Source organism: Mugil cephalus, chromosome 6, assembly GCF_022458985.1.
Source record: "Mugil cephalus isolate CIBA_MC_2020 chromosome 6, CIBA_Mcephalus_1.1, whole genome shotgun sequence".
NCBI classification, from domain to species: domain Eukaryota; kingdom Metazoa; phylum Chordata; class Actinopteri; order Mugiliformes; family Mugilidae; genus Mugil; species Mugil cephalus.
In genome coordinates, this window is record NC_061775.1 from 11,043,625 (window position 1) to 11,061,083 (window position 17,459).

Consider the following 17,459-nt stretch of genomic DNA (forward strand, 5'->3'; position numbering starts at 1 on the left):
GAAATGTAAACAACGACACAATTACTCAGCCCGTCCATGAGTAAGCTAGTTTACTTACTCATGGACGTGAACACCACCAAAGAGTTCAAGATTACGTATTATATATTACAGGAAAATCAGAGGCAGGGACTTGCATATAAACACAGTGGAAAGTGTATGTAACTAGTTCTTTTTTTTTTTTATTTAGATTTTTTTTCTAGTGAAGTCACACACCACAGCAAACCGTATATTATATTGTAAAGTTGTGTTAATACCACTTTATGGCAGGACAGTAATATTAGGGCAACTTTAATTGGGCATATGTAATAAAGTAGTTCCTGAGTGCACTTCGGTTTTCAGTATTCATGGGTGTTGAGAAGGAAATTTGAGGAATCGTCCGAACATGGACTTAGATGCCCTGACGACATGACGAGAGATATCTAAAGTATTTTTGTAACTGACCAGCAGAAGCGTCTGTCTTCACATGATTTGTGGCTGCAACATGTATCTTTCCTTTTAAAAGTGGGCTGAGATTAGGGAGTAAATTTTGGATAGATTGGGCTTCAGAAAAGCAGGAGGCATGAGTAAAGGATCTGGGTATTTTCATTTTAGCTCGTCTGTAATTCTAAAGACAGAGGAAGACATTTCCTTACAAGGACAACTCATATTGTTCACATTGCATTTTACACAAGCTTCCAGTCCCGTGGGACTCTTAGTTCCTTCTGCTCGTCTGTGTTGAAGAATTTGCTTTGTTCTGACTGTCTCAAATAGCATCTCCAGTCAGTCATTTTCCAAGGCCACAATAACAAGTCTGTGTCTGATTTAGAATACAGCAAAGTGATAGGGTTTCATTACTGTATCCCAAGGCTTCAATTCCAGCCAGTTTCTCCTCCTTTCCATTCAACTCTAAGCCTTCATGCCGTGTAGAAAACTGGTCTTGCGGTTCGAAAATATTTTATAGCGTACGTGTAGCTATCTGTATCACCTGTACCCATGTAGAGCTCTGATTTTTCGCTACGAGCTGCATCTGTGTCTGTGCACGTAGGGGATCAGGAAGCTGTCGCAACCTGCTCCCGTCTTCAGGTGTGGCCCCTCCGCAGATAGCAGGGGGGGGAGGAGCTTGATTTAGCAAGTCATGTATTTTGCATGTACTGACTAATGCGAGACAGTTTGTGTAACGTCATTTGGGTGAGGAGAAGGGGAGCGGCTTGTCACACGTCACATAGCGAACACATAGGTGTGGCTATGTGTGGGAAAGCATCTCGTTGTCTTTGCACATGTCTCGACAGACCTGCTGTGCACACTGTGGTGCAACTTCCAAGTTCCACTGATAATTTCAGTCCAAAATTGACTTTGTTAAACTTGTGAAGTACGACCAAATCGTATGTTCTAAGTAGCAGTTGTCCCACATCTACATTTGTATGCGTTCCACCTTGTTATTGTTATACTTATGACTGAGATCCAAATAGCGAAATTCTATTCCACAAACTGCACATATACAGTATATGAGAAGTGAAACAAACTGCCTGACATATAGAGATCCCAGAAAAAGGGAGAAATTTGAAGCTCTGAATGCTGCCGCTCGTTTGAAGGTTGTATAACACAGGGATGATCACCTGAGGTAAACTCTTTTTTACGTAAAACATTCACATCATTTTTTGTGCTTTTGCAGTTTGGGGCTCCATCCAAAACGATCCCTGGACCCGACCCCCACAATGAAAACCGCACAATGAACCATTAAATCGAACAACGTTCGAGGCTTCGTGGCATTTGGTTTCCCCCTTCTGGCATTGTTATAGAAGTGCTACAGTCGCTAATATGCCTCATTAATGTGTGCTGGAGGAGAAGTCTTTCTCTGTTATTCTTTGTTTGAGTTGTTGTTTCATCAGAAAAAGCTATTTTGGACACAAATACTGTTTTAGTGGAGTTCCGGTGCACAATCCAGTTATACCTGGAAAAGCCTTCCGGCATAAGTTACAGTGTAAGCATTCAGTAGGGGTTACAGTGTAGTGGCTTACATTTGCTGGGATTTGTTTTTCTAAATAAGCCTATGTAATATGATTGGAATGCTCTCCACCAAATTCTTGTCATAAGTAGATTTCTTAGAATGATTTGGGTCTGAAGTGAGGAAATCGTAGTTTAGAGGTTTCAGTGTTTGGTTTGTTCTGTGGTCAAGGTGAGTTGATGGTAACTCAGTGGAGTGGATCTCACTTGTGACGTTGGTTAACCTTTTAATCAGCGTTGGATTACATGTCATTTTTGTGCATTTAAAAACACACTCACATATTGTCTATTTGGTCAAGATTGTGTCATTGTCACCAGTTTGGTACATGGCAATAATTGCAGCATCTCTATAATTTGAAGTGTTTGCCTCTCACATTAGAAGCATTGTGTCATCACATATCACCCATTAGAGGAGTTTATGGAGAGGATCACCCTCGGGGAACTATAGTCATGATAAGTCATGACTGACATTACAGTTAATAGATTCTCTCACCTTCCAACAGTTTTGTTCATGTTTACTTTCACTATTACATTTGACACTTTTATAGATTGTGGTTGACTAACTGTTGCAGTCCACACTATGTTATTATTTTATTGGGGATCTCTGTACTATTTGTCGTTGTTGTTGCTTTGCTTATTTTCTGGTGATTCACTCCTCTGCTGCAAGGCATTGTAGGTAAAAGGTTGTTGGTACTCGTACCCAATACAAACTTGAAATGTAATAAACGGACAACGTTTTAGACGTAGGACATGGAGGACTCGAAGTGATGTTGTTCGGACAAAAGCCTTCCAGGTGTTTCTGGGCTCCGGGTCAGCGCCGGCGGCCGGTGACCTGACAGCTGGTATGCCACTCAGCCCAGGAATGTGCTCGTCATTACACACTGCTCAACGGTTCACCTCTCTCACCCTCAAACATGACTGGTTTGATTGTAGGGTTTACTGAAGCAGTCCTTTGTGAGACCCTTTGGGGACCAAATGTAATCCAAAATCTCACCTGCAATGTGCAGATTGGCTGCTTACTATCTCAGCATCTCCTGAGTAATGCTGTACATGAGGCTGCAGCTTGTTTTCTTAGATTGCCAGTGAGTGAACCAGCTTGGCTGATAATCACCAGATTTGCTTAAATTTAATCCCCCAACATTTCTGCTTTCAGCTGATGTTTGATGGACTTAATAGACGCCAACAAATAAACTGATAAGATAACAGTGTTGGGATCATTTCTTGCATATTTCAGATATAGCAAACTAACTGATAAAACACTTCAGGAGGTGGTTTGGGGCTAATTTAGCCCAGGCAAGAAGCATAACCCTAACCCTAATCCTACATCTGTTCTAGTCACATAGTTTATGGCTTATTGTTTCATTTGTTTGTTTTTATTGCAGTGTTATTCGATATTATCAGCAGTCCGTATCAGATGCATTTGTTACAATTGTGAAAAACATAATCCAATCTCTGCACCTCACAATGAAAACCTTGTTGGGATTTTATGCTTGATTGCCTCCCTCACAATAGATGACTGTGAACTTTATTGCCTCCCTATCAGCTCTAGGTTGCAACCTTTCTTCACTAATCTTCTTGCCTGTCACCAGACCTTGAGCTGGTGTGCCAGAGCACGCTTTTAGTGAGAGGAAAAAGACTTGTTTGTCACTCAGGAGTGCGGAAACAATTTCCCCTTTTGGGGAGGGAAAAAAATAGATACAGTAAATCGGTTTGAATCCGGGCGATTTCTAAATTGCGAAAGTTTGTCCGTTCCAAAGAGCTTTCCTTTTGATTGTACTTTGAAATGCTGTTAAAAGTTAAAAGCCCGAAAAAAAACACACATCAGAGCATTCCTGACCAACAGCTGGCATACTTGTGTTGTCAATCATTTCCCATATAAAGCCACATCCTAACAAATGTTTGGAGTTATAAAATGATGATTGAAGTCCTCAAGGAAACCAAATGTTTAGAAGTCAGTGCAGAGGTAAGACAGTATACGTCCCAGGCAGCTGACATTACTCTTTGTTATAGCAAGATAAAGTGTAAAAGAAAGGTATATTAATACTAGATAATAATAATTATACAAAATCTAGTAGATAATTCCAAATAATGAATAAGAAAGACCGGTCACTCATGAATAGTCAGAGTGAGTCATCACAACCTGAAATAACAAGTCAGAATTTTTTGATACAAAGTTGTATTTGTATCATGTGTTGCTGTGTTCCTCTTTTGGGCAGCTTCAGTACTCATTACGCTGGGCTTTCAGGAAACGGGGTGCCCTTGCACCCTAGAGATCAACCTGTTGCCATAGTAATGGTTGAAATGCATGTCCGCTTCACAACGGGGGAGATGGGAAGAGAAGAGTCCGGCATTTCATCCCGTCATTAGCATATTGGCCCCTCAGAGCCAATGAGACGGTGCAAGGTATGGGAATACTCCGAGAGGACTGGCTGTGACAATAGCCCTCCTCCCTCTCCGTACGCCCCTCTGCCCCCTCTCAGGGAGAAAAACCCCCAGTAATCCCGAAGGAAATCTCCCCTGAGTTCCAACTTATTCGCTCGGGACTTTTAGTAATGGCCATTTTGAGTTGAATGTTACGTGTGAGTTATCAGCGGATGTGTGTTTGGACGTAGGGGATCGGTTGTAGTGCTGTGTGATGATGTTCAGACCTCCGCCGCCTGCATGCCTCTTTATGTTGGCCTGTCTTTGAAATGTCTGTGGAATGTCGTGCCTGACCGTTTCAGGGGTACAACAGGTCTCATTTTGTGATCTAAACTGGGCTAATTTCTAATATTACTGGATGGTCTCAGGGGTACAGCATTTCTTCTTTGTGTCCCTTCTGAATTCCTTCATCCAGATGTTCGGTGAGTCCTATTGAACTTTTTATATTGCGTTTTAATCACGTTTTATCGTTTGTAGTATATTTGACTTCTGTGTTAGAGGCTGTCACGCCTGATGATTTGGTCCTGTTAAATGTCACTGAATAATTGGGCAACATTTTGGGGTCTTCGCTTGGTTTATTGACCCTAATACTCTGTTATTGTTGTGATTGCTGTTGTCTTATCATTCAGTATGAGGTCATTCATCATTTAGGTTAAGCCATGATCAGAAAGACTTAGCAGTTCAAAACCAAATGCAAATTAATCTTTGGGGTAAAAAGACTGTAGGTAAAACAAAATCAATCATCCGTGTGTATTGTCTTAATGTGTAATTTACTATGTGAACGAGTTTGCCCGCCTTGTTTTAAGACTTCGATGTGATGTTCTATGGACATATGTCAAGCAAGTTTTGTATGTGAACTGACTGGTACCGGTCACATTTAAAGTAAAATCAGGCTCTACACTGAGATCAGCCTCTCCCCCAGCCCCCATTCCAGCCAACTGATTCACTTTCCTAGCATATCTGTGCCAGCCCAGCTGTAGCCCTGACGATAGGCCTAATAAAACCACGGTCATTTGCATACCAATAGCAGGCGCCATGTGTGGCTAGCTCCTAGTGCCCCAGAAACACGGGCTGCGAGGAGACAAGGAAGACTGAGCTCCATGTTGGCCTTTGTTTGTCCCCTAAATAGGCCTTAACTCTAATCCACAATTAAATTTGTGGAATTGTCCCACTTTATTCTGCTTAACCAAATCTGTCTCAATCTGAAAATTGTCAGTGGAGTGAATGTGAGGTCCAAATATAATAGCGCACTTTATTCGTTTTACCGAGAAGTGTTTTCATGTGACCGTCTAAAGGATGCTGTTGTTTGGACCTCTCGTCGTCAGTTCATTGAAGGCCTTTAGACAAGGTGACTGACGGGGCAGGACCTTTTGACCTTGTGGCTTTGTAGAGCAAGCCTTTGGTCCGGTGAGAATGAAAGACGCAGAGCTGCGGCTGAAATTCTTCTCCATTGTAATACCAGTGTTTCACAGTTCCCTGTCAGTGGTTAAAGAGAGCTGTGCTGTTGCTTTAAATTCATAAACCGTTTACATGTCTCTAGAACAACTTTAAAATAATCCTAACCCTCTTTGGAATAAGGTTAAGAATTTGTGACTCAGAAAGTCGCCTCTGCATTGATTTGTTAGTATCACTACAAAGTACTACTACTGAACTCTGTTGTGCCTGTCAAACCGTGTCAGTTTTGAACCTCGCTGGGGACAGGAAGGCTGTCTGGGAGGCAGACGACAGCTTGGATTGAGGGGTGAGGTGGCTGATCTGTATGTGTAAGAGATTCTCTATTCTCTTAAGCCCCCCAGCCTCATGCTGGGCTTGTGTTCCCTCAGGGACCATATGGCCGAGTGCGGTGAGCTCACCTCACCTACTTCCTGTGGCGGAAGGAAAACTGAGTGTATTTCCTTTTGCTTTTGTTTGTGGCACACTGTTCTATCCGTCAAACTGTACACAGGCTTTCTCGTACGTATGAAACTCTGCGAAACTGAAAACTATGGCACTGTGAATGTACTGTATTTTGGCCAGGAGAGGGGGCTGAAGCATCATATATCAGCAGCTGTGTACAGTGCTGTCGACTACATCTCACTCTACTCTCCAGCTAGTTAAAGTAGCGTATGATCATTAAGTTGGATCATAAGAGGTTTTGGGTTCTTCCTCTTTCTTTGGTCCTGATTAGGTTCAACAAACGTTCAACAACGCAACAGTTTTAGCGTCAGGTGCTATTTCTTCTGTCTATTGTCGGTGAGCTCTTGTGTGTGTGTTCCTCCCCCCTGCTGCCTAGGAATATGAAAATGGTGGATATTGTAGCTCAGAAAATGCCCTCAGAGAATGACGTGCATGTGGCAAGAAGCTTTCTTACGAAGATTTTGCGAAGTTCCATGAGGTACGGTTCTGTGGCTTCACCGTAATCAGTAGTTGGCATTTTCTTTCTTCCTCTCCTCCTTCCCTTTCCGACTGCCATGTGCACATAATCATATAAACCATCCGCACTAGCAATAATATCATTTGTGTCATCCTCTCCTGTGGTTCATTACCTGCCCATACTGGCATGCCTTTTAGTACTGTCTTGTGGTTTATGTCACTAGATGAATGATGTTCATCCCATTTGTAGAGACTGCAATACACTGTCAGCCAGTAACATGTATGTGTATTAGTGCCTCAGTGAAATACATATTTTTTATTTGAATTTTCATAAAGTTTTATTTTATTCTGATGTTTCCTGTTACTTTTTCGACATGCTTCTCAGAAAGAACCGCTTTAAAGGGTATGTTTCTGCTGCACAACTGACAGCTGTACAAACCTTTTCTTATAAATAAAAAGGAATGATGAGCGTGAACATGGGGTAAACCTTAAAAGTAATTACATTTAACACGTAAGAAAAGAAAATGCATCCATTAGCTTGTGTAGTTCCATTTCTAACTTTAGAAACTTCAAGTTGCACCACTTCATTTGTGTATGCGCCCACTGGTTTCTATGAAGATTTGGTCTTTAATCCAGTGTGTGTTTTTTGCCCTCTCTACAGGCGGAATGAACCCATAAGCAGGCCTCACTCCTGGCACTCTACCAAGTTCAATGAAAGCCAATCAGAGACCGCCAAAACACAGTCTCCACCCACAGCAGTCTGGCACACCAGATATGATGCAAGGTAACTTGTAGTTTGACTCCTAGTCTGAATGTTAGACACCGAGCACTTTGGATTAACAGTACATCTTGTTATGATTTGTGTTAGCCAGTTGCAGTTTTTGTATTGCTCCATATTAACTGTTCTCTAGTCTATATAAACATGCTACAGATTTGTGAATTTTAATTACAAAAACATGATTTTCAGTGGTGTGTAAAAGCTTTCATCTGTTTTCCCCATGTTCCTGTATTCCCTGGTGCCCACGAAGGTTACAGAAAACAGATGTAAATGTGACTAAACAAGCCAGTTGTAACTTTATCTCATTAATTATTACCTCATTATAACTATGTTTGCAGAATGAAAACTGGTTATATGTATCTGTCCTTTTCACCTCTAGCTCATCCTCAACTGATCTTTCCACTGGCTGGGAGCAGACAAACCTGCGCAGAGTGTCGGACCAGTTCAGCTCTCTTGGCAGCATGGACAGTCTAGAGCACGTTTCACACCCATACCCCGCCGGTCAGCTATCGCCTGCCAAGTCAAACAACAGTATGGAGCACCTAGGAGGAGGGAAACGAGACTCGGCCTACAGCTCTTTCTCCACCAGCTCTGGCACCCCAGACTACATGCTCTCAAAGAGCAACGCTGCTTCCACAGAGAACGTGCTCTATAAAGTGGGTCAGTGGGATGCAGGGGGAAAGCACAACAGTGTCAGAAACAGTCAGAGCCTGGCTGCAGAAGGAGTCAAACAGGACGACAGGCTCACATATTTTCAGATGCCAGGAGTAATTTCAGGCTGCGACGGTCCACAGACCGAGGACCCAGCTGGCTCCCGCCACTCCACCTCAAGCAGAATCAGCTTCGGACCCGTCTGGAATGTCCCTGAAAAAAAGAAGACCACTTCGCCCTCCCCTCCCCCTCCCCCTCCACCTGCACGTAGTGATAGTTTTGCTGCGACGAAGGTGCATGAAAGAGGACTTATATCTCACCCAGAAGGGCCTGATTCACACATGCCCTATAAGGCTTCCTCTGAAAATCGCAGAAGCCACAACATTTCCCCAAACAATGACAATGACACTTTTTACGCTTCCTCTGATAAATCCAGTCACAGCCAGTTCAACCCAAACAAACAGTGTTCCCTGTCCAGCAGTGGCGTTCGCCAAAGCCAACCTCCCCACGTTAACCAGCCCTACCATCAAAGACATCACGGTGACAAAAGCACTTTTTATCCTCAGTCCCTCGCTACATCTGTACCAAAGCCACAAAATGTAGGTGGCTACTATAGTAGCATGCAGGAACTGCCCACTAACGGTTCTGCACAACACTTTGGCCAGAACCAGAGAAGGAGCTTAAGCTCTTCCATGACCTCCTCTGCCACTGACCAAAACACTGAGAGCAGTGGACATAGCCGATACTACTGTGTCACTACGTGTCAGCCGACTCCGACCAACCCCTTGTCTTTGTCAGGGATACCAGAGGACAGGAGGAGCGTCACAAGTGCAGATGTGGCACAGACTGGAAATGATCGGACTTCTCACAGCCCACAAATGGTCGCCAAAGTCAACTATCAGCCGCGCCACTCCTCGCATAATAAAGAGAGTAATGGATATAGCAAGCACCAAGTTACCACTGTACTGGAAGCCTCTGTACTTAAACCCAACACTGATGATAAAGGAGGCCAACAACAAGGCCACAACACGCAAAATCTAGAAGCTCAGTACAAAAGTTATTCTCATAGCAGACAATCTGAACAACGGAGGTCTCTGCCGCTCCAGCACAGAGAAATACAACAAGACAGCATCAGACATCACAGCCAAGGGAGCAACAAGATCTGCCCCCAGGCAACCCCAATGCTCCACTCACTATCCATGGATGCCGCAGGACAAGATAGGCAAACAAGAGGGGCAAACTCGGAGGAGTCCCTCGACAGCAAGCAGGTGAAGCGTAGCGAGCGTTTTGCCACCACGTTGAGAAACGAAATCCAGATGAGAAGAGCAAAGCTCCAGAAAAGTAAGAGTGCAGCGGCTCTCCCCGGTGCCGAGTGTGAGACTGAAGAAGGTCAGGAAGTCTGGAAATCCCCTGAAAGTACCACGCCAGCCTCTGCAGATGGGTCCTTCTCAAACACCTACAAGGACAATCTGAAGGAAGCACAGGCACGGGTGCTCAAGGCTACCTCCTTCAGGAGAAGAGACCTGGAGCCTGTGTTATCTGAGCACTCTGCAGCAGAGGCCCTACCTAACTACCCATCCTCAGTGCACGCTCGCAAAGATGTCAACCCTCTGCCGACTCTCACCGAGTCAGTAATGAGCAGTTCAGGACTTGCAGCTGGACAGGTGACTCGCATTGGTGGCCGCAAGCGTTTTCCTGCGGAAAAGAAGGTTAGGTCTTTCTCAGAACCAGACAAAATCAACGAGGTTGGGATGAAAGAAGATCTGATGAATAGTGACAATGGAGGCTCCTCACTCGAACAGCAGACCTTCTTTAAAGGAAGTGGGAAACCAGGATTCCCAAATCGCACATCCCTTCCAAGTTATACCAAGAACCAAGGCCCAGATGTTGTATGTGCCATTGCAAGTGAAGACGTAATGAAAGGAATCGAGGAAAGGGAGTACAGTGAAGACACCCAAGGGCTTCCTTACTCCACACACAAGCAATCCATCCAAGACCAGCAGAGACTGGGCACCTTCGCTGAGTACGAGGCAAGGTGGAATATACAGAAGAAACCTCCAGAAAAAAGAGCCTCTGGACGGTACCGGTCAGCTGATAACATACTGGATCCGGGGCCGGAAGAGCAAACCACATCCTCTTGTTTCCACGAGAGATCCCGGTCATCTCCTTCAGCAGACCTGTATGGACAGGTAAGGCAAACAACTCGTGCTGACCTCAAACTAACTTCAGCAGTTTGTTGGAGTTCTCAATAGAGAGAGTTCTCCTGCTGTGTAGCCTGGTTACAGTTATTTAAACACCGCAACTGCACCAAGCTCTCAGGGTAGCTTAACATCTAATACAAACCAACATGGTGACTGAAGTGACAACAGAGAAAGAAAAGCCAAGTCAAATATTAATCCGTGTTTGTTCATAACGACACACCCTCAGCCTAAGGAGGGGAGAGGGGCATCAACCCAATGAATTTCTTTTTCAGTGGTGAGAAACCAGGAAGCTTTAGCCTGGGTTGGTCATAATAATTAACACAAGACGATAACTTCCAAGTTACTCTTGGGATGCCTGGTACCCTCTTTTCTATTGATTCGTGAAGACTTTTTGCATAAGTACGTCTCTGTTTGTTCAACTTTATTTACAGAAGGTTCCAGTTCCTGCAAGAAAGTCCGAGACAGAATATTCCCAGACGGAGAGAAAGCCTGTTGAACCGCTCAGCACCGACACAGCGTGAGTAAATCTCATTCGAGGGAACCTGCTGGAACAACAGTGTCTGTGGCTGTCTCCGTTTATCTCCACCATACCGTTCAGAATACAGCTGCTCAGATATCAGTCTTTGAGTTTGGCTTTGACTTGGCATGCTGGATTTTTCCTCTGAAGGGAAATCAGAAGGAGTGTACTGGTATTGTTATTTGGAAGCACTGGGTAAGATGAAGTCAAATGCTACTGCTGTGTTTTATCTCCGGTAATTATTCAGCTTGTGAACCGCTGTTGTTGTCATTATATCATATTATACCATATTTAGTGTGCTATCTTGTTGTTATTTTTCTCATGTGCTTTATCGGTGGGAAGAGTCTGTAAACTTGTTGAAGAACACTGAAATCTTTATAATCTGCAAAGACACTATAGTGGCACTGCCTGGCTGCAGCTGTGACAACACAAGCCGTCTCTCTGGCTGCGCTTTGTGTCATTTAGTGGGGGCTTAGCGGTGTAGGCGAGGCATCTGACCCTGCCTGTGACAGTGAGGAAGTGTTTCTTCGGCCCCAATTGGAATGCAATGGGGACCCAAGTTCATGCCTTCAGGCCTGAAGGCACGACATTATCATCAGTAAGATCTGTTACTCTGAATAATTGGATTTTTATCTGTGTCAGAGATGTGGCTCTTAGGAATGCAGTGTTGTCGTGTACCACTTTGGTCCTCACTAGAGTATTTCAAAAGCTGCTATTAGTAACTAAGAGGAAGAATCCTAGTGACTTTCCTCTTCGGTGGTTTTGAGTCCCTCTTTGAATGAATTAATCACTGTTTGTCCAACTCTTTTAGATTAAATATTTACACAACCATTAGCTCTGTACGTTGTGTTGGGTGCCATTAGCAATTTATTTTAAAAAGGTTGTCAAAAACTAAGATGAGCAACATTATACCTGCTAAGCATTGTGAGCTTGAGCATGCTAACATGCTAATTCCAGCATTTAGCTCTAAGCACTGCTGTGTGCCTAAACTGGACTAAATAGTTACAAAAGATTTATGGTGCAGGCTAACTTACAATCATGACTTGTAAAAGAAAGTTCACTTTTAGTCACTGGAGAAAAATGTAGAAATATTACCTGCAGCTATGGCCTGTATTGTTTATAAGGCTGCAGACATGTTTAAACATCCATCACGACGCTGTGAAACTGTCTGTGTACATAAAGTGGTTTGGTCACAGCGCATTAAACCTTTCACTTTAGTGACTGTTTGTTTCATGTTGTTGCATATTTACAGGTTAACAGGCGATGAGTTCATGGGACACTTTGATGACCCTGTGTGAACTATGTTAAATGTTATTATCTAATGTTAAAATCTGAACTCACATATGCACCAGTCAGTCTTAAATTAAAGGCATACTTCACATAATATCAGTAGAAGTCTACCAACTCATAGTTGGGTGGAAAACCCCAGAATTTTATTTGATGACATCCTCTCAGTACGGTCAATATAATGAAATCCACTTGTTTGTGAGGGATTCTGCGGAAATCAAAATAGTGACGAATGGAGAGGGATACAGACTGCTCTCCAATATACGCCGATCAGCCACAACATTAAAAACCTCTGACAGGAGACATAAATAACATTGACCGTCTTGTCATAATTCAGTGTTCTGAAGGAAACGTTTGGATCTGGTATTCGTGTGGATATTACTTGTAGACCTAAACCAGACGGGGCACCCCCGGCCCATAACAATGACACTCATTGATGGCAGCAGTCATTTCCATCAGGATGCAGCCTGACACAAACACACACACAAACACAAACAGTTTAGCAACAACTCAAAAAACATGAATAATAGAACAAGGTGTTGACCTGGCCTCCAGATTCACTAGATCCCAAACTGATCAAGTATCTGTGGGATGATCCACAGATCCAAAGGCCCCCACTAACAACATCCTGCTACCAGACACCAAAGGACACCCTCAGAAAGTCCATGTCCATTCTCTGATGAGAAAAAACTGTTTTTGGAGAAGAACTACCCAACATTAGGAAGGTGGTCATAATGTTATGCCTGATTGGTTTATCTTTAAACATAAAACACATCTAGACATTAAGACCTTCTATTTTGGGTATATACCAAAAAGACTGATCTGTACTTAGACTGCACTCTGATACTGTATCTGAAAATGTGATGGGGCCAATTGTTGATTTTCACAAAAGCCAACTTCACAAATCTTTACACATTGAAACCCACTCATCGCAGAGAATCCTACTCGGCCTATTAAAACAGAGGGGTTACCATAGCTTGGTTTTGGTCTTAATTTTTTGTGTTACATTGTGACTGTGTGAGTCACAAAGAGGTAGGCTATAAATATATTAAGCAAGGAGGTTCTCGTTAAAGATGCTTTGTGGTTGATCAGTCCATTGTTTTGCATCTTTACGAAACAATGGACTGTTCAGTTTGAACGAAAAAGTTTCTCTGATTACTGATTCACTGTCATTCTTAAGCTATGCTTAGTGACGTGGACACGATGACTTAATGGCATGTAACCAGTTATTCAGGAGCCATTGTCTAAACTCTCACAGGTGAAACTCGTTGCCGGGTGTAGAGTATCCTCTCTTTTGCAATCTCGTTGTCGGAGCCGCACCATATGACACTCACGTTTGCGTTACAACAACAGCGCACAGGATGTTATTGTCATTGTAAAGTCGGTGAGATGAGCCGAGTGAGTCACGCTCCACCCATCTAGTGTCATTGATACGGCCGTAAAGAGATGCCATGCAGGTGACTTCTGTCATATTGAGCGAGCAGGCAGGCAGGACACACACTTTTTTATTCTTTTCTGTGGAAATGACACGACTAAAGTGCCTCTTATGGTGAGTTGGTAACAAATCTACTGTAATCCTAACTTTTCAGATACTTGTACGTCTGCCAAAAATACCCGTGTTATCGCTTTTAATATTTGTGATGTGTGTTTTTGTCTCTTATGTGACAGAGACTACTTTGTCTTAGTGTGTACACAGTGAGACATTAATAGAAAACTGGATTATTTGTGCAATTTTAATGGGAAGCAGTGTCCAAGAAATGCTTTAGTAGCATAGACAAGTTTGTTACTTGTTTCCCAGAACCATGTTTCCCAAAAAGTCACTAAATAATTTAATTTCACATAAAAATGTCATCCGTTGCATACCTACATCACGGTACCTGTTATCCCTCCGACTGGATGCTGCAGTAATATATCTGACATTATGTTTCCACAATGTAACTTTCTCACATTGTCCTGGGCCAACGCTGAGGCTGAGGGAGGGTGTTCATTAGGAGACTTGTCGCATCTTGTAAGAATTCACATTGGGAGGTTTGCGTTTCGGTTTCTGTCTGTTTCACAAGTCACCGTATTTCACCTCGGGTCTGCAGAATCAATACAGTTTTGTCTTTAATCAGAGCTGCGTGATTTATGCGCCGGTGTCTGCTCTAAATTGAATTTGTATCAGAGCCTGCATGGAAATGTAATCTGCGAGCATGAAGCCACAGTGTTGGACTGCATGTAGTCTGGTTGGCTCAGTTACTGGCAGCGCTGTATGGTTTAATTATGCCAGAACGCTTACATGTTTAAATCTGTTCCCGGTCACCTGTACTACTTCAATTCACCATCGGGCCTCCTGTGACACTTTTAACTTCCAGACATTGGCTTCATCCTCTTCCTCTGTGTCTAACTTTACCTCCAAAGAGTTAAAATTGTAAAAGTGAGCTGATCTCGCTTCTTTGGGCTGGAGGATTATTTATTCCTCTATGCAGACTTTGTGGGAGCTGAAATATTCCTCTTCAGGCTGCCAGCTGAACAGTTACCAGGAAGGAGGCTTGCAGTAGAGGAGGGAGCCATGTGCCTTGTCATACTGGTATAATCATAGTGGTTGGTGGAGAGATGAACCAGGGCCCTGCCACAGTGTATTATTTGATTGAGCTGCAGATGATAGTCCGTGCTGTCTGGCTGCGTAATTAAAAGCTTTCCATTGTATTCCTCAGGTTCTCTGCTCGAGGCCCAGGTGACGGCAAAGTTAAAGAGAAGCCTGCAGAGTTTGAACGCTACTCAGCGCCACCCCCTCCGCCCATGACGGGAGCAAACGCTGACTCCAGACACAGAGCTGCCCCTGCCACCGTGAACCACGGACACACATCTGTTTCTCACAGCCTTCCAGAGACTGCCCTCCCTCCGCCCGACGACCACAGCCACCCCGAGCTGCCGTCTGGACCGAGGAGAAAGCCCTCCGCGCCGGAGAAGCTTCCCCCACCCAGATGCCCAGAGGTCGACTCCCATGAGTCTTTAACCGGTTCCCAGAGCGAAGTCTTCACCCACTGCTCTCCTAACACCGATCCTAGCTCCTCCTTTGACCCCGCCCACTCTGCAAAGGGAGATTCTGAGCAGGGCAAAGGACTTGTGGACAAAGGACAAGGGGCAGTACATCATCTATCAACATCCAATCCTCAGCCTGCCTCCTCTCCCCCGGCTTCCTCCCACAGACCTTCAGGGCTGGCCAGCATGGAGGGCCAGCGCTCACCCTCTCCACAGTTTTCCCCTCAGAGACTCAGCGACAGGCCCCCGGCCACTCTCCGGGATGAAGACTCAAACAGGTAAACATTTTACATTCAGTCAGAGCAGAGATTTTGTTTCGGAAACACCACGGTAGTAGAGGCTTCAGCCGGTCAGAACACAGTTACTGTAACTCTCCCTGCTCATCGTGTCTTCTCGCTGCACGTACAAAGGAGCTTATTGAGAGTCATTGCCTCTGGAGAATCAACATGTGAGTGCTATCAAGCCGCAGTAAATTAGAGGGATTCTCTGCATTTCTATTAAAGCCACTAGTGGTTTAGGGATAATTCTGCTAAATGCAGAAAATGCAAAATGTACTACTAAAGCCCCAAACATGAGGCTTATTGTTCATTTTCCTGATTCAGAACTAATTGATATCATCTGTTGTGAACTTATGACTGAACGGTAGGATTATTACAGCCAGCAGAAACCAAAGGGGAGGAGTTCAGATGTCTTGGATATTCCAGCACATTGGGCATGGAAAAAATCTCAGCAGCCATCATGCAGTGAAACTTTAAATCATCGTATGACTGCAACAGGAGATTTTCTTCTTCTTTTAGAAGGAAACTTCTCAGACCGTGTGTTTGTAAGACTCTCTCTCTCTCATGATATTTCAGGATGGAGCATGTGATAGAAAACCAAAATACCGCTGTGAAGAAAGTGCCCATCAGGATTGTCCACTCAGAGGGACCCACGGAGAAGGAGAACAGTCCATTTTTGAAGCACAGTGACACTTCTGCGGTTGAAGCTGAGGGCTATGGTGTGACCAAGCTCGGCAGCCTGGGAGCCGCAGGGCAGGAGTCGGTCTTCTGTGCCTTCAGCAGGCAGCGGGAACCTGACAGCGCCCCAGCCTCCGAGACACAACAAATGCCCCAGAGAGACGCATACATGAACACTGTAAAAGATCACATCAGCTCCGACAGTCAGCAGCCACCGCAGCCCACAGACGAGCCCGGCAGCAACAGGGTGGCCGCGACCACAGGACTGAGTCAGGAGGAGGACCAGAAGAGAGAGGAGCTGGCCAGGGACATCATGGGGAAGGATAAATCACTGGCTGATATTCTGGATCAGAGCAAGATGAAGACCACAATGGACTTGATGGAGGGCATCTTCCCTCAGGGGGAGCAGCTGTTGGATGAAGCTCACCAACGCAGGAAGGTGCAGACAAAGCAGGCCAACTCCCGGCCTGCTGAGGAAAGGTGAGTTCCACACCGAACCCCCTTACCACAAATAAAGGGCGGCTTTTTACTTAAACCACTCCAGACTACCCACTACACTTCCATTAGTAGGTAGTCTTTGCAGTTGTGTAGCTGTAATTATTTTTTCTAGACTAAAGTAGACTAAATACAGTTGGAGTGCAGCATTGTTGCAGACATGTCTTCCTTTTTTAAAAGTGGAGCACTGAGTCATCAGAGTTTGAGGTAAAACTTTAAAACTACATTACTCATACATGTTTCCTTTTGCACTCCAGGGAAAAGGAGGACACCACGGCAGCAGCTGTCACCATGGTGACCAGCTCGACATATTACAGCACATCTGCTCCCAAGGCCGAGCTCCTCATCAAGATGAAGGACATGCAGGAACAGGAAGAGCAGGAAGACTCTGAAGACGAGCTGGACATTGATTTGGCCAACAAGAAGGTACCAAAGACCTTGTGTGCTCCTCAGCTGACTCACGCACTTCCAGTTTATTCAAACAGTGGACAGTTCTAATCTCTCAATGTTTATCCGTGCAGCAAGAGCTGATCGACAGCCTTAGCAAGAAGCTCCAGGTGCTGCGGGAGGCCAGGGAGAGTCTTCAGGAGGACATCATGGACAACAATGCTCTGGGAGACGAGGTGGAGGCCCAGGTCCAGCAGATCTGTAAACCCAACGAGCTGGACAAGTTCAGGATGTTTGTCGGGGACTTGGACAAGGTGGTGAGCCTCCTGCTGTCCCTGTCAGGCCGCCTGGCTAGAGTGGAGAACGCCCTCAACAGCCTGGAGGAGGACGCTACTCCAGAGGAGAGA

The 17,459-nt window shown here is 44.5% G+C and overlaps 1 protein-coding gene across 1 annotated transcript in view; it reads left to right on the plus strand.

The window, feature by feature from the left end:
• The window catches only part of shroom2a (shroom family member 2a), a 28,781-nt gene that overhangs the window by 9,792 nt on the left and 1,530 nt on the right, over positions 1-17,459 (plus strand). Inside the window, 7 exon segments of the mRNA XM_047588069.1 lie at positions 7,418-7,540; positions 7,914-10,374; positions 10,818-10,903; positions 14,887-15,492; positions 16,069-16,650; positions 16,923-17,091; positions 17,187-17,459. Of these exon segments, the coding sequence (XP_047444025.1) occupies positions 7,418-7,540; positions 7,914-10,374; positions 10,818-10,903; positions 14,887-15,492; positions 16,069-16,650; positions 16,923-17,091; positions 17,187-17,459 (4,300 nt within the window).